This window comes from Macaca fascicularis, chromosome 5 (assembly GCF_037993035.2).
Source record: "Macaca fascicularis isolate 582-1 chromosome 5, T2T-MFA8v1.1".
NCBI classification, from domain to species: domain Eukaryota; kingdom Metazoa; phylum Chordata; class Mammalia; order Primates; family Cercopithecidae; genus Macaca; species Macaca fascicularis.
Window position 1 is genome coordinate 190,404,695 of NC_088379.1, and position 26,095 is coordinate 190,430,789.

At 40.5% G+C, this 26,095-nt stretch overlaps 1 protein-coding gene across 50 annotated transcripts in view; it reads right to left on the reverse strand.

Annotated features, from left to right (window-relative positions):
- Positions 1 to 26,095, reverse strand: part of SORBS2 (sorbin and SH3 domain containing 2) — a 227,215-nt gene that overhangs the window by 60,498 nt on the left and 140,622 nt on the right. For 22 of the 50 annotated variants that reach the window (XM_065545771.1, XM_065545763.1, XM_065545769.1 and 19 more), the window contains 6 exons: positions 15,122 to 15,260; positions 10,738 to 10,910; positions 5,977 to 6,043; positions 5,117 to 5,161; positions 3,813 to 4,002; positions 672 to 786 (listed from right to left, as the gene is read on the reverse strand). In XM_065545771.1, the coding sequence (XP_065401843.1) occupies positions 672 to 786; positions 3,813 to 4,002; positions 5,117 to 5,161; positions 5,977 to 6,043; positions 10,738 to 10,910; positions 15,122 to 15,215 (684 nt within the window). In that variant the 5' untranslated portion in view covers positions 15,216 to 15,260. Of the gene's footprint in view, positions 1 to 671; positions 787 to 3,812; positions 4,003 to 5,116; positions 5,162 to 5,976; positions 6,044 to 9,933; positions 10,066 to 10,737; positions 10,911 to 15,121; positions 15,261 to 18,423; positions 18,898 to 26,095 lie in introns of those variants that run through there. The other 28 variants (XM_074040891.1, XM_074040887.1, XM_074040884.1 and 25 more) reach the window with 3 other exon arrangements.

The following is a 26,095-nucleotide window of genomic DNA, read 5'->3' on the forward strand; positions in this document are numbered from 1 at the left end:
ATATAATCAAATAACTGGAAAAAATCCTGCAAAGTGAAATATAATCTTGATCCATTAGAATGACAATCAATCAGGAAGCTTGAGGCTTGGTAACCTGAGGAGGGATTTAATAAGAAGCAATTAAAACAACTTGTTATAAAAAGGGCATTTGGAAAATTTCCCCTTCATCCAAAGAAATATTAAAAAGCCAATATGGAAAACAAGGGATAGAACTGCCTGGGTCCATGTGTATTGGGGAGATTAATCAATGATTTTTCTCATTAGCAAGCTATGATAGCAATGAAGCATTGCATTTATGAATGTTTTTTAAAAGTTAAACTCTGGTTAATGATTAGGCACAGTTATAGTTACATGCAAATGAATCTTGAATATAAATATATATATGTGTGTGTGTATACACATGTGTATATATGTGTATGTATATACACCTACGTGTGTGTATATATATAAATACACACACACACACACATAATTGGTCAGTAAAGACAATATATTAGAACATGTATCTTTCAATTCTGAGATGAGATGCACAAATCATGATACAAAATAAACATGATTTCTAAGTAATTACCTTTGTGACAAAAATTGCTAATGGATCTAAAATTCAGGTTTATTTGGGAACCCTGGGAGCCTAGCGAGCTGGCATATTCTGTTTAACGACAAGTGCTTACTGGTCTTTCATGCTGCAGAATTGATGACTTGCCAGGTTCATATTCAAAAATACTCCTTGGCTCAGACCGAAATTTTCTTGTGTCCACTTTTCTGTCGGGAGGATCCCAGTCATGCCTAGAAATAAACAACAAATCACACATTAAAATAATCCTTTTTGCTTAAAGCAATGGTATAAAACCAGTTATCTGTTTTCAAAGTTACTTTTAGTATAGTTTAAAAAAAATCTCTCAGGATAAAAAGCTAATCTGTGAAAAATACCACATTCCCCCACGCTGGCTCAACAAGTCACATGAGGTGTTTGTAGACGCGCAAAGAGTGACCTGTGAGTGACCTCCTGGGTCCCTAACGGCAGCCATGTATGCTTGTGCTTAAAATAGGTGGCAGTATGCTCTGCTGAACTATGTGCGTTTAACCCACCACTTTGTGACCTTTGTGATCCTTGATCCAAAGTGACAAGGAGTAATGCACACACCATGTTTGATCTTATTTCTTGAAGAGGGATCATCGCTTGGGAAGAGTACAGAAGTGTCATGTGGGTTGACGTGTACCAGAGCAGGCAGTGTGGTACAGGAGGTCGTCTTTTGGTGTGAGCCTTGAAAAACCAGAGTCAAAATCTCACTCATGGGAACCAGCACTTTTCCCCCAAGGAATATCTTCCACGAGGCTGTCAGAAGACTTACGAAGGAAAGCTTCAAAAACGGGTTTTACAGAATTAAGCTTTTCTAGGCTGCTGAGCTAAAGAAGAAGGCTTCTTTGGGTTTTTTTTGTTTTGTTTTGTTTTCGAGACAGAGTCTTCCTCTGTTGCCCAGGCTGGAGTGCAGTGGTGTGATCACAGTTCACTGCAGTCTCAAACTCCGGGGCTCAAGCCATCCTCTCTCCTCAGCCTCCCAGGGGCCATGGTTTTTAGGAGGAAGGATTTTCTGACTAGAGATGGGGGTAATTCTGATTCCATGGAATGGAATGAAATTCTTGCTCCATGGCCCGTTGGAAATAGAAACGCTCTAAGGGACAGTATTAGGGGCAAGTCCTAGCTTTCTACTAAATTCATGAGTGATATGGAGCAAGACCCCTTAAACCTTCTCAGTCTTCATTTTTTTCCATTTGTGTAAAACGCAGATAGCAATAATGTGTTGTTCTTCCTTGCAGAGGAGTTTTGAGCATTACATGAGATAATACATATGAAAGCCATATGGAATTTTTTAGGAGGTCATCATATGTTTTAGTGAGAGATTTAATTTTCTTTTTTTTTTTTTTTTTTGAGACGGAGTCTTGCTCTGTGGCCCAGGCTGGAGGGCAGTGGCCAGATCTCAGCTCACTGCAAGCTCCACCTCCCGGGTTCACGCCATTCTCCTGCCTCAGCCTCCTGAGTAGCTGGGACTATAGGCGCCCGCCACCTCGCCTGGCTAGTTTTTTGTATTTTTTAGTAGAGACGGGGTTTCACCGTGTTAGCCAGGATGGTCTCGATCTCCTGACCTCGTGATCCGCCCGTCTCGGCCTCCCAAAGTGCTGGGATTACAGGCTTGAGCCACCGCGCCCGGCCAGTGAGATATTTAATTTTAACAAAACATACAGGACAGGTAATACCTTTAAATCAAAATGTTAATTTTGGTTATTTTTTGATGACAAAGATAACAATTTGTGTCTAGAAAACTGTTTCTCAATTTTAAGGCCTCACATAATTCATTCTGAGGAGATTGGTATTAAAATGAGAATCCCTTCACACATGAGGTGCGTGTTTTGGTGGGATATGCTGTACCCTATATGAACATCAATTACTCTATTATAACACTTTTATTTATTTTTTTTAGTGAAGATGGGATTTCGCCCTGTTGACCAGGCCAGTCTCGAACCTCTGGCCTCAGGCAATCCACACACCATGGCCTCCCAAAATGCTGGGACTGGCTGGGTGCAGTGGCTCACGCCTGTAATCCCAGCACTTTAGGAGACTGAGGTGGGTGGATCACGAGGTCAGGAGTTAAGACCAGCCTGGCCAAGATGGCGAAACCCTGTACAAAAATTATCTGGGTGTGGTGGTGGGTGCCTGTAGTCCCAGCTACTCAGGAGGCTGAGGCAGAGAATTGCTTGAGCCCGGGAGTCGGAGGTTGCAGTGAGCCGAGATCGCACCACTGCACTCCAGCCTGGGTAACGGAGTGAGACTCCATTTCAAAAAAAAAAGTGCTGGGACTACAGGCGTGAGCCACCACTCCTGGCCTGATCATCAGTCACTCTAAATGCTACAATAGGGTGTTGAATACAATTTTTCTGGAATGGGTATGATAATGCTTCATAACCAGCATTAATAAGAAATAATTTTTATATTCTTACTTATTAATTGCTAGGATAGCATAGGCCTTGGGTTTAGTGAGAGCTGAGCTTGGACTCTGGCTTGGACACACTATAGCTGTATGAGCTGAATAAGTTCCTTCCATTTTCTAAACTGCAGTTTCTTCCTCTCTAAAATAGATCGTATCTCACTGGGTTGTTCTCAGAATCAAATGATATGACACAGAAAAAGCGCTTAGCCTAGTGCTTGGCTTGTCATGAGTGCTCAATAAAGGTTACCTATAAGTAGAAGTATTAGTCATAATCCCAGTAAAAATAACACAATAAAATGTGTTTACGAATTTTTATTTTCATGTGGATAGTTTGTATAAAAATATTTCAGTGGAGAAAAAATGAAAACTCGTAATGAAAAACTGGTAGAAACAAGTCACAGACACTAACTAATGCCTCCCTATGATTTATGAATAACTTCCCCTGCTTTCAAAAATGTCTCTTATTAGTAGGTGTGGGGAAACAGAAAATTAACTGCGTAGCCTGTAACCTGGTATACCAAGGGAAGTACATGTCCGTTCTTTCTATTTACTTGTCTCTTCTATGTATGTATCGATCGAAAGGCAGAAAACGTGCCCACATTACTTCAAGTCTAATTTGGGGCACTCCGGTATCATGAAGCAAGACAGTGAAAACATTTGCTACAACCCCAGCCGAGGAGGTCAATATGGTATATGTACGGACCAACAAGATTATACACACACTCTCTCTGTGAGGTGTGCACTGATTCTTCTACTGAATGCCATGTAGCCTTATTTTTATCCTAAGCTAAACACAGGCCACCCTGGGAGGGGGAAATGCCTTACTTTTCTGTTGAAGACCGGTCTCTTGGTCGAAGTGGTGGGACTGGAGGTGGAACATGTGGGGGAGGCACTGGGGAGGACGCATCCTTAAAGGCATTAGTGCTGTTGTCGGAGTGGCTTTTGGAAAGAGGTCTGTAGGTTTGGGTCTTTGCAGCAGGGTGTGACTGAGCACTGTAGGGTGGGTTGTACAGACCTATCATGACAAAAAACAAAAGTAGACAAAAAGCAGAAGCAAATAACCTCTTACAAATGAATTAAATTATGTGTCCCCCTTGAAATAGCCAATGATTGCATAGAAATTATTATCAATAAGCATATTCATAATGCATACATTAGAAGATAGATTTTTAAATTTATTAATAATTTACTAATTTCCATTAATTTATTAATTACAAATTTATTCTGTACATAAGCCCTGATTACAGTAAATCTTTGTCAATTATTTTGGAACTTGTAATAATTCAGACTGGTACTAGGAATAAACTTATAAGGACTCAGCAAATTTTCTCTTCAATTGTATACACTAAGACAATAGTTAAACAGCTGCTGAAGGGGAGGGGAGCAGGGAAAACCTCAGAACCTGGTCTAAAGAAAGAAGAAAAGAAATAGTTGTACACCTGTCCTGAGCCTGTGGCTGGGCAGGGAGAGGAGCCCTGGGCGGAATCCCCTGAGACAACATTCGGAGAAAGTGATGAAGGGAAAAACATTTCTCAGGGGTCCCTCCCTCCAGCCTGCAGATCCCGGCAGGAGATACCAATGCTCGCCAATTCAAGTGGCAATGCCTGGAACTGAAGTCATTCTATTATGACCACTGGCAATTCTGAGTCAGAAAAGTGGCCCCGCCAAGGGGGATTTTAAAAATCTTTCAATGAATGGTTGCATTTTGGAGCTAAAAGCAGGGACAAGGTCACAGAATACTTTGTTTGACTTGTTTTTGGTGAAGTGTATCTGAAAGATCTTACACAATTGGAATCATTCTCTTTGCTGATAAAAGATCTTTATCTTATTTTGTACCCTGGGTTACAGTGTGTCCTTTCAGCCTGTCCTTCACACTTTGGTTAAACATTCCTGAAGCTGAGAATAAACAACAGTGGGAATGAATGAGATAAACCAGTATTAGTTCTCATTTCCATGAGAAAAGTCAATCCTTTTGTTAGGCATGCTCTGAGAAAGGAAAAGCAGTCGTCCTCCTAATATATGAACTGAAAACATGTGCTCAAACAGAAAGGCAAAAAAGGTGACTGTGTGGTTCTTCCAGCCATTGCTGAGCATAAAATAGACATTGCAAGCAAGGAAACCCATCCTACCTGCATTGTATGTGTAAGGAGTATGATACATGTCTGCGTCATCATCTAGAAAATGAAACATAAATATCATGGTAATACAGATTGCCACCAAAGTATAATGAGACAGCAGAACTTCAGTGAAACAGCAGAAATTTGTTAGAAAAGCAATGTATTTTTCCTAGTTCATAATGCCATTTTTTTTTTTGACAGGGTCTTACTCTGTCATCCAGTCTGGAGAGCAGTGTTGTGATCATTGCTTACTGCAGCCTCCAAACCTCCAATCCCCGGGCTCAAACCATTCTCCCACTTAAGCCTCCTGAGTAGCTGGGATTACAGGTGCGTGCCACCACAGGCCTCTGCAAACTGCCCTTTTTTGTCTGTAACATATTCATCTTGCTGCCCTCCTCATAGCATGCGGAGTCAGGCCCTCGTCCTCGCTTCCCCAGAACCCTCTCTGCTCTGCATCGCGAATTTCCTTTACCAAGTGTTTTAGTGCCCTCCTGTCTACAGAGCTGGCTCAGGCAGACCTGCTCAGACTCACTCTCTTGATGAGAGCAGACAGGGGTGGGCAGAGGAACAGTGTGCCTGTTTACCAGGCAACACACCAATTTAGACTGTGGACAGGGGAGGACGGAGGCTGAGGCCAGAGTGCCTGGTTGTCCTCCGTGGGGAGGCTTCTTGGCAGCTCAGGTGGTAGGCAGAGGCACAGGGACCTGTCACTGGAGGGGTGATAGAAGGAGAATAGGAGGCATGCTGAAAAGAAAGGGGACGTGGAGTTTGCTGGGGTCTTGACATTGTGTATGAATCAAACCTACACAAAAGATGAGTGTACCCCCTTCAACCCACTAGGACCTGATCAAAAAGCAGAGCAGCAAACGTACCCGGCTTGTGCACCATGTGAATTTGCTTAAACATCGTCTTGTACCAGTCCTTCGGCCGGTCGACTGTCTGTAACGAACAGAGCGTCCAGTGGTTACAAACTGGCTTCCAATCAACATGGCTCCTCAGTGTTTTCATTCCTCTATTTTATCTTCTTAATAACAGAGTCCCATTCTGTGATAAAATGTTCTGACTCTTTACTATGGCTTCATGACAATTTCAGCAATTTATTTAGTTATGTGTGCAGTTTGTTAATATATTACCTTGTGTTTGAATTTAGGCTGAATTGGAACTTCAGATGCTCTGGTTTTATTTTTTCAAATGATAGCTGTGCTCAGCACTAGAGAGTTGATATTTGCACAAATATATTTATATAAAGTCCACTTAATAAAAGTTGTTGTTGTAATAAATTGCTTAACTCCTTTTGGTAGATAATCATCATTATCCTTAGATGCTTTTTATTGAACGTTCTGTCAAGACGGTGATTTCAGAATTCACTGGGGAATATTTTTGACTCAAACTGTATTCTGATCAGCGTGGCTCTAGAGAAATACATTTGCTATTTACTAGTCTAAGTTACTAAAATACAGAATGTAGTAGGCGTCCTAGAGTCCTAGAGAAAATTTAAGAATGTAGATATTGCTTCAAAAATTTTAATATGATAATAAAGTGTATACAACATTGGCTCTGCTAAAGTTGTAAGTTCCTTGAGAGTAGAAGTCCTCCCGGATCCAGGCTTCGGACATGAGGGGAGCAGTAAGTTGTAGTGGAAAGATGAAATTAATGTAGAATCTTGAACCAAGATTCAAATCTTGGTTCCTTAAATTGCTGCTTAATACACTCTAGCAATACGAATTTGGGCAAGTCATGTCAACCTTCTTGAGCCTCGGTTTTCTCCTCTGTAATATATCATAATTATATCTAAGTCCTAGGATTGTTATGGAAATTGAATGAGATGATGTCTACACAAGGCCTAGAACAATGCCTAGAATATAATAACTACTCAATAATATCACTAGGGAACCACAAATATTTGTAGAATGAAATAATGAATCAAGGTAGCCTATTGGATGGAACTCTGCCTTTCTGTACACCTGTAAAAGTAGACACGTGCTTTTATAATCGTACTCATAGATTTTGCAAGATCTTACCCCAACTCTCTTAGAGCTACCTGGGCAACAAGCTTGACCATTCTGCTTATAGGAACTAAATATACCAGACTTTCCAAGACAGCTCTCTTGACTTAAAAAATTCCATTAGGACTGATACAAAAGTATTCTTATACTTATTAGACTGAGCTTTGGTTTAGATTTTCTTGCCTGATCTTTTTTTCCCCTCAGAAATGTGGTCACTGCATTTTTCATCTGGACATTAAGGGTTTTGTGCTATATCTAAATTTATTTTGACCTCTGGGCATATATTATTCTGAAAATCACCCCAAATACAGATTAACATTAAGGGCCCCTTGACTTTGTTGTGAGTCAGCTCTTCATTCTGGGCTCTTTCTCCATGGCATAGTTGAGGTTATTGGTGGAATATTCAGTCAAAGGATGGGAAATGGTGGAAGGGATTGCAGTGATGAAGCAAGAATCTATTATTTGCTGGCTCAAAGTTGCTAAACATTATCTTTCAAGAAAGTTTATTTTTATAAAGGACTGATTTCTCTTTCATTAAACCTCATTTCTTTTATGGTACTAAAGCAACAGAAAATACAACATAACGTTGTGCAAAAATGTTTTCCTGGACATGCCAATGGCAACAAGGAAGGGTACGAAGTGAGTTCTATCACTGTATATGGCAATGCGTCTTGACAGACAGGTTTTTTTTCTTCACTTGCTGGAGGGCCTATATCAGGTAGGATCTCACAGTGATGCCATCTGCCAGCTTTATATGGTGAGCACAGAGAGGCCAGAAAATGCCCCGTTGGCAAAGGAAATATGAAGCTGGTAAACTAAAATATTAAAACTCTATATCCCTTTCTGAAAGAAGTACTCTCAGCATTTAAAGTTCCTTTTGTAAATTTTGTAAATGCCATCATAGAGATTGCTATGCCTAAGGTTCAGAATAAGAAAACAGTCTACTCAAATTTCAGGAAGTTTACTTTTGTATGTAAAATCATTTTGCATAAAAAACAGCTACTAGCAATTCACGATGCAGTTTTTTCTACAACCTCGACTGAATAGACCTGAATTTTTACATTCCTACAGTTTTCAAAACATCAGAACTCTACACCAATTTAACATGCAGAGATTTCCAAAAAGAAAAAAAGACATATTTTCTACACAGCAGTAGACAGTGACTCTGTTCTATTTTTTTCTCCTTCTCACTTTTGAAAATACTCAACCAAGTGTTATATTGGAAGCAGAAGAAAAGAATCTTGTGTTTCACTTAACTAGCTGGCCTTAATGACACAATCTCATGGGAGCTGAGCCCTGGTGATTTTTGTGGTTTTGAAGAACAGCAGTGAAAGGTTCACATAGATGTCCTAGGTCACATGAGAGAGGGCAATCTGGAGGGCTGCTTGCCTTCATTAAAATAGCTCAAAAGTACTGTTTGTTGACTCTTGGCTTTCTAGAGTTTCTGGATGACTTTACAAAATTCTGTTTCCTCGGCATAGGCTGGCTGTCTAAAATGATCCTACAGCACGGTACATTGCGACAGTACCGCCTTTGGCAAAGACACTGAATCTGATCATCACTACTTTCTACACACATGAGAAAGAAAAACAGCCTTGGAGAGTCTTGGCCTGCTGTGGCTCAGAGACAGCCTGACTTGACATTTATAATCACAGCTAAACAAGGGGATGTGCTCAGGAGGGCTGTATGGTCAGTGTAAGACGAGAGTCCTCATAGAACTGTACCTTCTTTGTCAAGTTTTAAAGGTCTAAGTAAGAGGACAATTATGCATAAAAATTACGGTTCCTTATAAGGAACTTCTGCATTGGTTACATTGTGTTTTCTATTTTATAGAAGGGAAACTGGCATTAAATGTGTAGTGTGTTGGCTTATGCATACCCAGACGTGCTTTTGATTTGGCAGTGGATAAACATTTAAAAAATTTTAAGATGATTTAATTTTCATCAACCATCTCTAGCATCTCAGTTTTTCCTTTTGAAACTAACCAAGCAAAGTCTGGTTAGTTAAGGAAATTATGTCTTATAATGGATAAAAACATGGACCAGGCTTGCACGTCCATTATATATCATTTATTGACCTAAAACATACTCAGATATTTTTGACAAAATCCTCTCAGACAGAATCTACAACTACATAGAATCAGGACTTCTTAGTTTTGTCTATACTGTGCCTCAAGTGTCAATTACACAAAACCAATGACACCATATCTGTCTGTCTATCCCTACATAATTAGAAGAAAGTTTCAAATTTAACCATTTTGAGTCAGAAATCTTATAAGGAAAATGAACAAGAAAACATATCACCAGAAACATGTAATCATCACAAAATGAAGAATATTGGTCATAATCCCTGAACTTTTGTTTGGCACATAAAAATATGGCAATTGTCAGTTTCAAGACAGATTGTTAGAGCATCATAATTAGTCACATTCCCTCAATCTAATGAGTCTAAAACCCCAGTAATTGCTGTACAGATTTACTTTTTGGCTTCCAGTTGTAATACAGATGCTGAGAATAATCCATTTTAAACTCTTCTGTCTGTACATAAAACACATAATCCCCATATAAAAATGTAAAGTCAAGGAGAGAAGAAAATCCCCACACTTTATCGTTAGTTCTTTTTGACTGTTTCCAATCTTACCATGGCTTTTTTTTTTTTTTTTTTCCTGATCTCTTTCCTGTTCTTTGCTTCTATCCCTTATTGTCGTGGCTGCCCACGTCTGCATTCCCGGGGAGCAGCTCTTGGCCACACCCCAGCTTTACATGGGTCTTGCTTCAAAGTACATGCAGCTGTGCTCCCTCCCCGCGGGGCCCCCAGCTTCACCTGCAACGGTGTTGCTGCTCTCATCCTGTCCCCGGCTTCCTTCTCCCGGCTGGCACAAGCCTTCTCTTCCAGTGGACTTGGTCAGCCAGCTGCTGCCTGCCCAGGTTCTCAGAAGCTGCCTCTGCTACTGCTGCGTTTTGCCGGAAGGGGCTGCCCAGATACACTGAGCAATGCTTTGGCAGAGTTTTAAAACTTAAAAAAAAACCCAAACACTTTCACTTATCATCCCAGGAGAGCTCTCAGCAGGCACGGCTGAAGAGGGACACTAAAATGTGTATTTTTCTTCAGACAGCTTTTCCTTTCCATGACATTAACTCTCTTCACTCCAATCATCTCACCTCCCAACTCCCAAATCACAGCTCCCAATCCCCCGGTGTTAACACACATCCATTTCAAGAAACGAATACATCACTGGTTTATTTGCAATGCACGTGGGAATTCAGTGCAGCCAAAGAATTTTCACTGTCTCATTCCTTCTCTTTTGTCTCTATTGCCCTAAGCCTCTTTGGTAAAAGGTAAAAGAAAAACAAACAAACAACTAAACCACACAACCTAGTTTTATCATTTAACAAAATCGCAATGTTCATGATGTTTCATTCAAATAGAAAAACAGATTGTGTAATTCTCTCCCATCGACAGCTTTCTTTCTCTGCCACACACAGCCTAACATTCATGAGAACTCGGATGGCACGGAGGGCAATCCTCATTATATAAGACCCTAGGAATGCGCAAAGCCATGGACAATCCGTCCTTTGTGGAGTCTGTGCACAGCCCCAGACAGACACACACGCTGGCATTTCCTACCGTTCTAATTGCTGTGGGGATTCCGGATTCATCCACGGGCCCGATCCCTGGGTAATGCGGGGCTTTGATGACGGTGACTCTCTTCTCTTCCTCTGAGGATCGGTACAGGGGGACAGAGCTGCTGGTGGTGCCATCCAGAGAGTGCGCGTGCTGGGGATACGTCTCTGTGGAATCTGTACAGAAAATTTGGTAACATGGAATGTATTCATTGCACAGGGAAGCATCAATTCATGGTGTCTTGTATATTTATGCCAACTGCAACACAGAGTCCATATTGCCATCACTATCCCTTTTAACTCATTTACTTTCCATTTGAGCTGGTGGAGACTGTGTAGGTGTGCGGGGAACAGACCTATACCGGCAAGGGCCTCACCGTTTCATGAAGAAGGCTGGGGAAGAATGGCATTTGTTACATGACGGTCTGGAAGCCTCTGAGTTAGGAAGTGCTCTACATGCATTATCTCTTCTTATCCTTCCAGTAATCTTTGAGGGAGGGCAGGATAGGGGGAGCAAGAACCAGTTTTATAGATGAGGGGCAGGAGCTGAGACAAGGTTAGTAATTTCCCTCAGGTCATCATTTACATTAATATTATTCTTGTGATACTGCTAACTACTATTATCTACAAGTTTTGAAATGTATTTCTAGACAAAGATATGACTGCTGAGTCAGTAACAGTGATTTCCTAAAAATGAAGCAAAACCAAAAATCACTTAAAAAAATTTTCACATCCAAGCCTATGGTTATGAAAGCTTATGAATAAATAAATGCTTTAAAATTATTAGTACATTTCCTATGTGCGTTTTTACCTTAAAATATAAAAAATCATGACTTCTTACTCTTTGATGACAAAAACTGCCTTAAGGATATAATTTAGATGAGGCTTATCAAGTTCTTCATGGTTTTTAGTAACTTCTAGAATACTTTCAGAAGCAACAGAGTACAGACATGCAGTATATATTCCATTTACTCCTAGTTCACAGATATTTTTAAAAATCAACATTATTACCATTCCTCTGGTATGATTAATAATATGCCTTTCTATTTTTCTGCAATTACATTGAAAATGTTGGTGACAAAGAATGACACTTTGTATTTACTCTTTATGTCATGGTTTGTCAGGACTGCCACTCAGAAAGTCCTTTAAGGTAGAAATGAAAAGAATTCTCATGTTTCAGGGTGGGACTCATTGATACCATCATGTGTATATGATATATATCATATATAAATATATTTTTCATGAAAAATGTGTATAAAATATCATAAGTAAGCTTTTTTTTTTTTTTTTCTTGAGACGGAGTCTCGCTCTGTCGCTCAGGTTGGAGTGCAGTGACGTGGTCTCATCCTCCGCCTCCTGGGTTCAAGCGATTCTCCTGCCTCAGCCTCCTGAGTAACTGGGACTACAGACACCCGCCACCAAGCCTGGGTAATTTTTTGTATTTTTAGTAGAGATGGGGTTTCACCATGTTAGCCAGGATGGTCTCGATCTCCTGACCTCATGATCCACCCGCCTCGGCCTCCCAAAGTGCTAGGATTACAGGCATGAGTCACAGCACCCAGCCATAAGTAAGCTTTTTAAGAAATTTTAACTCATCAATATAAGGGTAATTATAATTCAGATCTCTCTAAGGGAAAATCCACTGTAACATTTGTAACTGCTATTACTATGATTATGACTATTTTCAATTTAGTTTGCGTCAGAAAGGCATTTTTAATACATTTTTTGATGAAGAATGGATAAGGCCAGTTATAAAACTGCTTTATGCGCAGTTTATGTGCTGGATGGTGACATAAAATGTCCCTGAATAAACGAACAGCATCATAGCCTTTCAATACTGAGTCAGTGCTGGGGAAGGCGGTGTGTTGTCTGCAGTCAAAGACGACACGGTAGTTCAAGTCCCCGGTTGTAGTTTCTTTCCCCTGTTAATGGCCCCTTGAATGTGAAAGTAACATTCAAGCTAGTCCTTATTAAGACACAATGAGATATGTGACAGTAATTGACTTTCTATTTAATTCCAAAAAGGACTTGAGTGGGCCGCCATGATACTAGTATTTTTATCAGCAGCAACTGTTTTTTGAACACTAGCACGTGCAAAGTCCTACTCTAAGCAAGGAGAATCAACTCTGCCTTCACATCTGATCCATTGCATTCTATGAACCCATACCTTATGCAATAGAAGTTACCCTTTATTTTATTATCCTCATATATGGTCATGAGAGACCATAGCTGAGATCTTAGCAATCTTTTGTCATCTTAGCAATCTTTTGTCCTAAACTCAATACAAAATTCATCTAGGGCAAGGTAGACGTACATATTCCCCTGAGACCTATCACAGCACTGGCCAGCTGGAATCTGTTCAATGTTTCCATGTGGAATGTCTTTCCATGTAGAATATTTTACATGTAATAAATCTGCTTAGCAATATGTTCTAAAATCAAAGCCTATCTACATTCAAGTATTTATATTTTTTTGTTGGATGGGGACAGGGACAAAACCGTATTCACTAAGACAGGCAATGAGACAGAGTCAGACTCTGTTAATAATTATTTGGGAAAAAGCTATGGCTAGAATAAATTGTCGAGTTTTACTTCGTATGTGTGTAAATGCATAGTTCCATTTTAAACAATCTAGATATAATGGACTTCCATCATAATACTACACTATGGGCTGATTGCTAAGGGCAAAATGTCGGCATAAGCAAGTTTGACTTTCTTAACTCTAAAAGGACATCATTGAGGGATTCACAGATGATCCTCAGGCATAGCATCGGCGAAGGCACAGATATATTTAGACTTTAATAAGTCCCACGGCTACCTTTAAAGTTTTATAGTTAGAGAGCTTTGGTTGACCTCAGAAGTTGAGTTCTATCATGCATATGCTGGATGCTGACATAAAATGTCCCTGAATAAACAAACAACATCATAGCCTTTTAATACTGAGTCAGTGCTGGGGAAGGAGGTGTGTTGTCTGCTGTCAAAGAAGACACGGTGGTTCAAGTCCCGGGTTTTAGTTTCTTTCCCCCTGTTGCTGGCGCCTGTGGCCAGAGGACCAGGCCTCTCCTTTTCTGGGAGGTGCAGAATGGTCCTGCGGTCCTGAGAATTGCCCTCTGCTCCCTGCTGTCCTAGAAGCTTCCTAGTAAGTCAACTTCATGGAAACTTGTTCAGCCTGAATTCCTATGATAGTTCAATTTCATATTGCTTTTTGATATTTTAGGTTTTTAAGTTACATTTTTACAAACTAAGAAATATTTGTGGGCTGGGTATGGTGGCTCATGCCTGTAATCCCAGAACTTTGGGATTAATCCCAGCACAAGGCAGGTGGATCACCTGAGGTCAGGAGTTCGAGACCAACCTGGCCAACATGGTGAAACGCTGTCTCTACTAAACATACAAAAATTAGCTGGGTGTGGTGGCAGGTGCCTGTAATCCCAGCTACTCGGGAAGCTGAGGTAGGAGAATCACTTGAACACAGCGGGCAGAGGTTGCAGTGAGCAGAGATCGCACCATTGCACTCCAGCCTGGGCAACAGAGCAAGACTCTGTCTCAAAAAAAAAAGTCTTTATCACATTATTTTCTGAACTATCCGAATATATTTTACCATGTAAGAGCATTTCTATCACTGTATAGCACAGCTTCTTTCTCAGGAGGCCACAAAGAGTCCATGAGCCCCATGAAATTACCTGCTTAGAAGTTTTTATGAATGTCCGTATGTCCATTTGTTTTCTGGAGGAGAGCTCTGTCTTTTACTGAATTCCCAGTCCTCAGAGGGTTAAGAACGATTGCGCTATACAATGACCGAACCTTCATTTAAGGGAACTCTTAAGTTTCTCTTGTGTGGCTTCCCGCTACCGTATCCCTGACTGCAGGTCTTCCAGCCTTGGTTTGAATGGTGGTTTCCCCCTTTGTGAGCCAGTAGATGACTGCGTCACTGCTTTGCAGGACAGCCTGTCCTCCTATTACACTGTTTTACCTGTCAAACAATTCTCCCTTATATAGACCCCAGGAAATAGTCCACGGTGGACATGGTGGAAACTCTTCCAAAGACGAACAAGCTGCCCTAGTGGAAAAGCCTGCATTCATGTCCTCCAGTGGCGTAAACCCCCTTACCCTAAGTAACCATCTTCGTTTTCTTTCTACTCCACCACCCCAGACATTTAAGTGCCCACTCCAGGCTCAGACACAGGTGGAGTCATTGTCTTGGAAGAGGATGGTGCCCATTTTCTCCCATGTTGGGTCCTCTGCCCCAGTTTCTCCCTGGGGATAGGGTCATGAAATAGTGGAGTGCTGAGCGCCCCCCGCCTCACCTTGATGCTGCATATTTTTCTCCTGTGGTTGTACTTGCCATATTGAGGTTGCCATGGAAATCAGGGTGAGCAAATTACTTACCAAGGGACGTGCCGTGCTGCATGACGATGCTGGAGTTGAGTGAGGCTGGGAGAGAATATGCCGAGGGGGAAAACGGCCTCTGATAGTAACTCATGGGACTCACGGCACCTCCAGAGTTTCCATTCACTGTTATCTGGCTCTGGGAAAAGTGCAAAGCCATCGAGTTAAATTAGCACATAGTTCCCTGCAGACATCATTCCATCAGGCGATAATAAAAGACTTCCAATCACATGACAGTAATCAGCTGCCAAGCTCTTATTTATTTTGAAAACTGAGGTCAGAGGGCATGGTATGTTCTTTGCCTTCTCTCTCTTCCCTTATTTCTGAAAATCACTCTCTTGTGTATCTGAGGGCCCAGGGAGTGGTTAGGAAGAATGAAAGTGGCTGACTGGCGGGCATGCCACTCTGCCAACAGAGGTGCCAAATGGTATCAGTAGGAGTCAGTAGCAAGTAAACGTGGAGGACGACTTTGCTCTGACAGTCAGAATGTCAGCGGTCAGAATACTGTCGTGCTGTTCCGCATGCAGCATTGACATGGATGTCCTTCGACATGAGGCAAGGGATTGGTTCTCAGACCTAGTCAGGGATATCTTCTAGTGAATCAATGTTTCCAGAGCCAGGAGAATAACATAAGGAATCCAGTTGTTTGGATGTATATAACATGAAGCAACCTATTCTAGGAGGATCAAATACCTGGTAAAGGATCAGAAAGACATGTTCAACCACTGGCTTCTCCCCACTTCAGCCTCACTGAGCACTTCATCAAGCTCTGTTTGATTTCTTAATTATTCATTGTTTTGATTGTTTCGTATCAGGGTATTTTAGAACCCAATGGTATCTCAAGCTTCTTGTTGAAGATGGTCATATATATGCTTCTTTAATATTTTGTATAACATGCAGCCTAGTGCTGATGACAGAGTAGATGTTCAACAGGTATCTATTCTGATGGAACTGAATCGGCTTAGTTCACAGATATCGAGCTCAGGACTATCAAGCACGCCTGTCTACCCACAGCACAGTACTGACCATTACGGGGCACACACAATGCATGCATAGAAGATCAAACATTAGTAAGAACGTTTAGTTAAAATTATAACTAAGTACACACAATACACATGGGCACACAGATAAAGAACCATAATTTGTGAATCTTTTCTACTTATTTTAAAACAAAACAAACTTCTATTACACAGGCTTGAAACATAGATATAGTAACTGCATAGTTCTCTGATTTTACTTTAAAGCAGATAGGTTTTCAAATGACCTAGAATAAGTCTAATTTGATTACTGTATAGCCACACCACTTATGTCCCCAAATCAATAAACATTTCATTACAAGCCTTACGCTTATTGATTAAGTAATTCTCTAAGCTGTTAGAAAAATTACTCTCATATCCTAACCAGCCACATCTTGAGGACCTGCTCCCTGGAGAGAGCTGGACATTCAGATAAGTGTGAGGCACAGGCCTACCCAAATCTTCAGAGCCTTTATGTACCTCTGATGAATGATTTGAGAACACTTTCACTTCCTTGCCAAGTTAAGTTTGGTGGATCTTTGTCAATATCATTGTAATAGTATTATAACATGTTATAATTAATGTTAAAAACCGAAGAATCCTTATTAAAAACTGTCAGGTTAACTATGTTACTAAACTTACAAACTTGCTCTGAATCCTATTTTGATGGTTTCAATAATATTGACTAGGGGTTAAAAAAGCAAACACTGAGAGTAGATTTATTCTTTTATTGTGTTAAACCAATCAGGATTTTACGAATACAATAGCATCATTAGCATTTTAGAAAATACTGTATTGTTATAGTGAATTCCTTATTAGGAAAAACATGTCATGAATAATCTATTTGCAATTTTAAACTGATAATTGCAATTAATTTCTCTCACAAGTAGCTCTGCTTGTGCCCACAAGACTGTATATAAGACAGTCTCCTGTAAAGTCTTAAAAGCAGAAAATTGAACAGGTTAGTTGGTAGACTGATACTCTCTCACTGCCTTAGATTTTTGGTTGAAGGTCCTGGTAAAGTTTTAAAAGTTAAGAACCATTTGAAGCACAGTAAGGCATGGGAGGAACCCACAACTGTGGTGCTCCTGGCTGGTCCCGTGTGGCAGGGAGGGACTCGCTATGGGGTTAGGCCTGGAAAACGAGGCTCCCTCTGTAGCCAGTCTCTGAATGGAACATTTGAATGCAAAGTGTTAGACCCAGCCACTGGGGGAATACTAAATCCTATTACCAAAAAAAGCATCTTTTACTTTTTGTAAATTGCAGTGTCTTAAAAAACATATGGCTTATTATAACATTTCTCTGTGCATAAAATTTGCAGATTTATGAGCTTGATAGAACATAAAACTATGTAGCACAAATAAAATTTTGTCTATGACAGTGCTTATTTGGAACTTCATTATAATATCAATTTTAAAAAATCAATTTTTTTTTTTTTTTGCGTGAAGCTATGTGCCTCTTAAATGGAAGCCATTACTTAGACATTATATGCAATACAGAATCTGTGCCATAAAATTTTGAAACATTTTAGCCATTCACAGATCATTTATTAGGGATTGCTTATCACATAGATACATTTAAATAATATATGTATGGAAAAGATGTTTATATTGCATAAATGAAAGACAAATTATTGATATACAAAATTTAAAAATGTATTCGTAAATTTCTATCCCGAAATGGCTCAGGAAGAATAATTTTTAAAAATCATACAGCTAAATTTCTGAAAGGTAGATAAGATTATTGACATCATTCACTCCTGGACAACAGATAATTCAAAAGTTGTAGCTATTAGAGAAGGAGGGGCAAGAAAAATTAGCCTCATGCAGTCAGTAATCATTTATGTGAGAAACGAGGTTATAGAAAAGAGTCACACAGGACACATTAATGTGAGTCTGTGAGAAAAACTATTAACATGTATTAATACTGGGTTAAAATTTTTTGAAAAATTTTAGACTTTCTCTACGATCATAACATATTGTGATGTATGCTTACCTAACAAGGCAAATCACTGTACAACTCATCAGCTACAGTAACAGGGGAAACCATAAGTAACCATTTTAGAGTAATTGTAAGTAATTTTAAAATGAATGAAGAGAATATAAGTGACTTTTTTAGCCTTAAGCAGGCTTATGAGGATGTCTAATGATTTCCCTGACGGATGGCACAGAATTGGTTTCGGAGTCAACACCTATGCAAATAAAAATGTCAGCTGAAAAATGAGATGGCACAATAAATCAGTCCTTTTAAGGAAACGGTGGAGGCAAAGAAAGGCAGAATAATTACATGCGTGGCCGCAGGGGTGGTTAAGGTGGTGCCATCTGTCACAGCAGACCTCTGACCCCAGGTGGGGGAGGGTGTCTCAGAACGGCCAGTGGTGTCAGAGTCACCAATCTGCAGCTCCTCAAGCATGGCTGTGGAGGACTCACTCTCCGAGCGGGAGGAGTGCTCGGCCAGGGAGGAGTCTGTAGTCAGAGAGCCTGTGTCATGGCTGTGGATAAGGCTTTCAGGAGCTGGGAGCAGGTGTTTGTATAAGCAATGGGAAAGGCTGTGGGGTTTATGCAGGCGTGAAGACCCCAAACCATCGGGTGGCGGAAGGCTAAGTGATGCTGAGCTGGTGCCACTGCCTGGTGAGAAAGTGGCTCGGTTCAAAGGTACCACGGAAGGAGGGCACGGAGGAGAGGCTTCTGGTGTGGTTTGTCTGTGTGTCTGTGAAGCATTTACCTCCAACACACTGGCAGGTAAGTTCTGATTTCCAAGCTGAGTATGAGGAAAAAATAATAAGAGATAAATTATCCAATTAACAAAAGTACCTCTTTTTTGCAATTTGGCAGAGAAGGCAAAGCATCGGTTTTATTTGCAAGCACTTTAAGGAGTTACATTCAGATGGATTAGGTGCCAACCACACAGTGCAGAAAAAGCATGAAAACAGGAAGAAAGTGAACCCAGTCGGTGTGTTTTGGAAACAAGGCTGGTTTTCACACAGCACTGCAATGTAATTTTGGGTAGGGGCTTGAGAATGTTGGCACAATGAAACTGTTTCCTCAGGAGTTTTAGTTTTTGTATTTGTGACGATGATAAGATATCAGACTATTGGTCAGCAGAACTGGTTTGCCCTTCACTAGAAAAATCTAATCGCATAACTGCCTCCCCCTTGCCAAAATGTCCCCAAAACATAAATCTGTTTGTCTTATTTTTTCCTGGTTTATGAATCTAAATACTGATAATACTAAACACAACTAAGTGGAAAAGATAAATGGAAACGCTATTTTATTTCCTTTCCACTCATTAAATCTGTTCTTTGATTTCACTACAAAATATGAAAAGAATTGGACTTTAAAAATATCCTAGCAATGCAAACAGAGGTACCATGTGTGAAAATGAAAACCAGCCACCGATAATGGTTAGAACGCACCCTAGTTAGTTAGAACTGTGGTTGGCACTAAATCTTAGGTAAAGGAGAAAGAAACTGAAGGAAAAACAAAAGATTTAACAGCTCCAAGCCTATATATAGCCCAAGAGGCTAATCATAGCGAAGGGATGCTCTGTAGGAAGAAGAGAGATGACCGTTTGAAATTTTACAACCACCTGTGGTAGCCCTGATGACGTCTGACCGCACATGACAAACAGGATGATAAGCACTGAATTCAACATAAGTGAATAAAACTCCGAAGCAAGTTTTCTTACTTATTTTTTCTACCTTTCAGAATAAATATTTTTTTTGGAGGGGATGTTTGGGGGAGGAAATGGTTTGAAGATAGATGGCCAGAGGTATTGTGAGATACTAATACAAAGATGGGAAATGAATGAAGGAGAACCATTTACACTTAGAAATATTGCCTAGTAAATGTTTAAGGAGTACAATTTGGTGTTCTTTGGCAGCCGCAATTTTCATAATGGCTGATGTCATGCGCGTTGTTAGCATGATAAAAAAAGTTACAATACTTTTTTTCTCAGACTTTTACTTGAATACTTTTAAAAAAATCCATCATATAAAAAGGTCTCTCTGAATCATAGATCCCTTAGAAATCTGATGAAAGTGACTGATCCTTCTTTTAGGGAAATGCACAAATTCATACATACAGAAAGTTCTGCACAAACTTCACGGGGAGAGAGACACTCTAAACATATCCTTAATCTAACGGGTTAAGAAACCCCAACCCTGGATAAAAAGACAGATTTTCTTGTCCTAATCTCACTTAATATGATTTTTTCTTGTTCAAACAGAGTCATTTTAAATGTGAGATATATATATATATATATATATGTTTTACTGTTTATGGTTGTTTAAATCTCTAGAAATAACTGACAGAAATCTGAGTTACCCAGAACTTAAAATGTTTTGGTAGGGATGCACCCTTATTACTGAGTGCTTATAGTAATTGCAATCTTATTGGAGGTAAAACTATAATATTATGAAATTACCATAATTCTAACTTAATATATTAAAATTTTGCTATAAGTCTGAATGTAATTCAGTATAAAGCAGTCTTTGGATGGCGTCAATGAAATTTCCCCTAATAATGCAGCTTTACTAAGGATGCTTCCACGTAATATGAATCTCTTTTTAGTTTTATTTATGCCAAATGAAAACTATGAAATAATACAAATCATACAAAAGGATTTGAGTTATTTGCTCATAAGACTTTTCCCTTTGAAATTAAAAGAAAATAAATCTAATGACTTTAACTCCCGTTGGATTGACTTGTCCATATCCTATGACTCGAAACATGTCAAAAGCTAAAGCGTCTTCTTTCTAAAATCACCATTGTCATGGGTAATAAGATCAGTAGTTTGCATAGCATTGTGTCTGGGGATGGCCCTTATCCATTCAATTGTTCTTCCAAATAGAATGTCCACAGAAAACAAAATTATTCCACCTTTTGAATTTCTTTCACCACCTCCTGACACGTTCCTGGTTTTGAGTCTTTTAATGCACGTGTGTGTATGTGTGCATGTGCGTGTGTGTGTGTGCACGTGTGTGTATGTGTGCGTGTGTGTGTGTGAGTGTAAGGCATGAAATGCCTCGTGGTGAGTCACATCACACTTACATTTCTACAGATAGAACTCAATAATTCAACAGTTGTACTGGTCACCCACAAAAAAGCTTTGACAAGACCCCAATCTCCACATGAATGGAATACTCTATAGACCCGGGGGGAGAGAAAGACCATGAGACACGTGTTTCTCCTGAGGAAAATCAGAAGAGCAGCTGGAAAGGTGTGAAGGGGAAGAAGGCGGTATTTTCCCCATCTGGACTACCCTGAAAAATAGGGAAAACTGGCTTAAAACAAGCACATTTTTTTCCTTACTTCGTGAGTGGCAAGTAGATGATGCAGAAAATCATCCCCACTGTTTTGAGTCTCCTTTTCAAGACCGTGGAAGACTGAGGTGTTTGAATAGGGATCAAAGGTCACCAACTTTTTGTGAGTATAAATTGCTTTTTCTTTCCCCTACCCTTGAGCTAGCAGGAACGGGGTAAGGAGAAACACCAGCTAGCAGTCAGGGGCTGCCTGGTCTTCTGCAAAGGACAGGGACAGTACTCAAACCTATGCTTCATACACCAAGAGAGAGCACCTGCTTACTCAAACTAGCACTGAGCTTCTTCGTCCAAATGACTCCAACCCAGAATGCTAAGGAGAGCCTGTGGATGAGAGTGATCACCAATCGACACGGGAGCTCCTGAGGAATGAAGGGGCATGGAGATTCAAGGGAAGGTGAGCTTCAGCAGTGGAGAAAGCGTATTGAGTTGGATGAAGGCATTGCAAACTCAAGTGCCCATCATGGGCCAGGAAAGTATCCAGAATGTGCAAATCAAGCCCGTGCTGGATGCCAGGGAATGATGGGACAGATGGCAGAACGCGGAAGTCATGTTGCCCCTCAAGGCGGGCGTCATTTGCCCATATCCTTTGCTTTGAAACAGGCTGAAAATGAAAGCCCACTGTCTCTAAAACCACCACAGTCATGGGTAATATGAGTTTTAGTTTGCTCATAAGCTCAGTGACAACACATCTATAGTCACAAGCCCCTAGGCCATCACTTGCTGACGCAGCAGATGTGGAAGCTGGAGGAGAAAGAGGGTAGGTGTGAAGCGGGGATATGAAGGAGTGCATGGCCAGGCCTAGGGAGAGGAGAGTAAAGTGCTTATTGGGGCGCAAAATTTAAAGAGTGACAGAAACTAAGTAATCGAGATAAATTCTGTTTCAATGCAATCTTTGAAAGAAAATCAAGATAAATGCAAAAAAGAAAATATACCCCATACTGAACAAATATGTCAAAAATATAAATAAAGACCAGTGCATGCCAAGCCATAGGAAAAGAGAAAAAAAAATGGATCTGGAGTTTTTAACGCAAGAAAACTCATCAATAATATTTTCAAAATCTACATGTTTGCTTATTTCAGTTTTAGTTGAGAGAATAGACATGTTTGACAATTTCTAATTAACTGATGGCAATCTTAAATCATTTTTAATTAATTTAAGGTGACGTAAACACGTAATAGGGCAAGCGCAGTGGCTCACACCTGTAATCCCAGCACTTTGGGAGGCTGAGGCGGGCGGATCACCTGAGGTCAGGAGTTCGAGACCAGCCTGGCCAACATGGTGAAACCCCACCTCTACTAAAAATACAAAAATTAGCCAGGCGTGATGGCAGGCACCTATAATCCTAGTTACTTGGGAGGCTGAAGCATGAGAATTGCTTGAAACTGGGAGGTGGAGGTTGTAGTGGGCCGAGATCACACCACTGCACTCTGGCCTGGGTGACACAGCAAGACTGTCTCAAATTTAAAAAAAAAAGTTTATTTTGCTTTAAATAAAATATTTAAGCTTAAAATAACGTGTGAGTTTCAATAAACCTGCGTTTCAACTTTTCAAAAAAAATTCTAATGACTTAAACATTCTAGGAAAAAGTTCATTCACAATATATGAAAACAGGTAGAAGGGAGCACAGAATTTCCTTCCACCTCAGGCTCCAGTTGGCTTGATGTGGCCCTGTGGCCGAGGATCCTAACATCTGCCTCTTAACATCTTTAGTCATTGGGCTTCTAGGCTTCATTTCTCAAGGAACATAAGGGGTATATATTAAATGTCAAGCAAAGAAATCTGACAGGCTTTTTTCCAAAGGAGTTGACAGTAATTTTCTTGAAAAAAAAAATATCTAGGAAGGGGAGTGTTTTTTTTTTTTTTTTTTTTAACGGAGTCTTGCTCTCGGCCTCCAAAAGTGCTGGGATTACAGGAGTGAGCCACTGTGCCTGGCCGGAAGGGGTTTTAAAAAAACCAGTCTTTACCTCCCATCCCCATATCCTTTTGGGACAATGTGCCCCCTCTTTCATGGCCTGTCCTGGGCGTATGAGGAGACGTGCCAGCAGCTGTGTCTGTTGCCGGATCATCATTTTGCTGGCCACAGTTGATTAGGAAGAGGGAATGACTGGACTACGCTGGGCCAGTGGGGCCCTGCCTCCCTCCTGGGAATTTGAATTGGGAATTTGAATTATATGACACTGAATGCCCCTCAGGTAGCTGTCAGGTACCCAGACGCAAGGAGTCAGAGAATGTCATGGAAACCCATGGATAACCTGAAGTAACAACAGAGCAGAAAGTAAAAGACGGAACTATGCAGTTCCTATGACTGAGAAGGACGGAGGGCGGCTGCCTGGTCATTGCCCCGTTTCCCTAAGGCCTGGCTGTATTGCCTGCATTGTAATGATGTGAGATTGTCTGACAGCCTCATAATAAAAACTATTTGAACCATATACTCCCTACCCAAGACCTGGGCGACAAGTGATCTAAAATTGTCACACAGATTGGGCACACTGACAGCATGTGGCATCTGAATCAGGGGAGTAAATATTTCTACTGTACTCTGTGGTGTTCAGATTGGGAATATGGTTTTGCATCTGGGGAAGTGGCATATTTTAAGAGCATTACCAAAATATGGGATTTCAGAATCAGCTTGTGTGAGAGCATAGAGGTAGCAGAGGCTAGTGGCTGAGCTGTGGATCTTGAGTCAGACAGACTTAGGCAAGTTGTTTAATTCCCTTGGCCTCAGTTCCTTCATGTGTAAAATACAGACATGGATAAAACCCATCTCTTAAAGCCTGTAAAAATTAACACGCTTTTAATTTTTACGTGGGGCAATGTAAAGTGCTTAGCACAGTGCCTGGTGTGTTGTAATAGCTCTCAAAAAAAGGAGAATCATGTTTAAAAAAATCAAAATACTGGGAAGGAACAGGAGTGCTCTACACAAAGCCAGTAGCAGGGTAGGGAGGGGAAGGATCACGTGAACACTGTCAGATGGAGGCGGAAGAATATTCTCTCTCTTTTGCTCTGTGGATAACCATGCAGAAGTTAAGGAAGGCAGATCATGACCCGGTATTAGAAATTCTTTCCAATAATTCGATCTCAGAAATGGCCGAGCACTGGATTGCTGCCTTGGAACGTAACTGAGCTCTTCATTAAGTGTATTCAGAAGAGGCTGGAGGCCCATCTATCGGGAGATATTGAAGAGGATGTTTTATTTGTAAATTCATGTTGGCCTCCCAAATATTCTCTAATGTGCAATTATTTAAATGCACACATATGCATGCACGTGAACTGACATCAAATGGAGAAATTGCCAAAGACCTGATCAACTAATAGCATTACAAGCTCACAGAAAGGAAGCCATCCTAATGGAAGACATCAATGATCGGGGCTGGTGTTGATAGGAATGTTCCAGAAGGTGCGTTCTGCAGTTCTGCCCCTATCACCCCACACTGCTGACATGTCTGCATTACTCTGTCCTCCTTAGCATCTACATACTGATCTCATGGAGCACGAGAAATGAGTTTCCTCTCTCTTCTACACCACGGGCAGGCAAGTTCCCCTGTGAGTCCCCAGCATATGTACAGTGGCAGCTGTGAAGGTGCGGCTTTGGCAATTGATTGATTATGTTGTTTCATAACAGACAGGACAAGCTTATCTTCCTGAAGCAAAGAACATAGCACAGATGCCAGAGAAACTCTTTGGGGGTGTAGCTTTTTGCTGGCTTTCCGAAGCGTCTGGCTTATACCTTCACTGACTTGACATTGAGAACAATGTGACATTTTTAGCAACAGGATATCTGGTCACACAGTAACAGAAGGATAACATGCCTCATTTCTGGTCTGTTTGCAGGAGGACAATTAAAGCACATGCCATTTAGAAAACATTATGAAAAACTGTCAAATATGAAGAGAATTTCTAACAGTGACCTGTAGTTTTCTTCTTAAACTAATGATCAGACTTTAATAATAACAAAACTATGTAAATAAAACTTCTGGAACACTGAAATGTACTTTTCACATCTTGGTGTACTTTTATTGCTTGGGTCTGGTAATTCCTGGGAGCCTCATTCTTTATAATGGAGCACATATTTGGCTGACACAGTGTATAGCTTACAGCACCTGGCATTGGCTAAGACTTGCCAGAACGTGGAGTGCAAGTGTTTAAATTGGAAAGGTCACCATTGTGAAAGATCATTACATGAAAATGAGACTTAAAAATGCAGCATATCACAATCATCAAGACGTAGAAACAAACCAAATGTCCACAGATGGATAAATAGATAAAGAAAATGTGGTGTATGCACCCACTAGAATACTATTCAGCCTTAAAAAAGATGGATATCCTGCCACATGCTGTAACATGGAGCAACCTGGAGGACGTTATACCAAGTGAAAGCCAGTCTCGGAAGGACAAATATATGAGCAGAGAGTAGAGTGGTGGTTGGCAGGGGTTGGGGGCAGGGGGGAATGAGTTGCTACTCAGTGGGCATGAAGTTTTAGTTATGCAAGGTGCACACATTCTAGAGATCTGCTTTGCACAGCATGGTGCCTACAGTTAACAACACTGCACTGCACACTTGCAAATTTCTTAAGAAGGCAGATCTCATGTTAAATGTTCTTGCCAAAATTTTAAACAGAGAATAAAAACTGCAA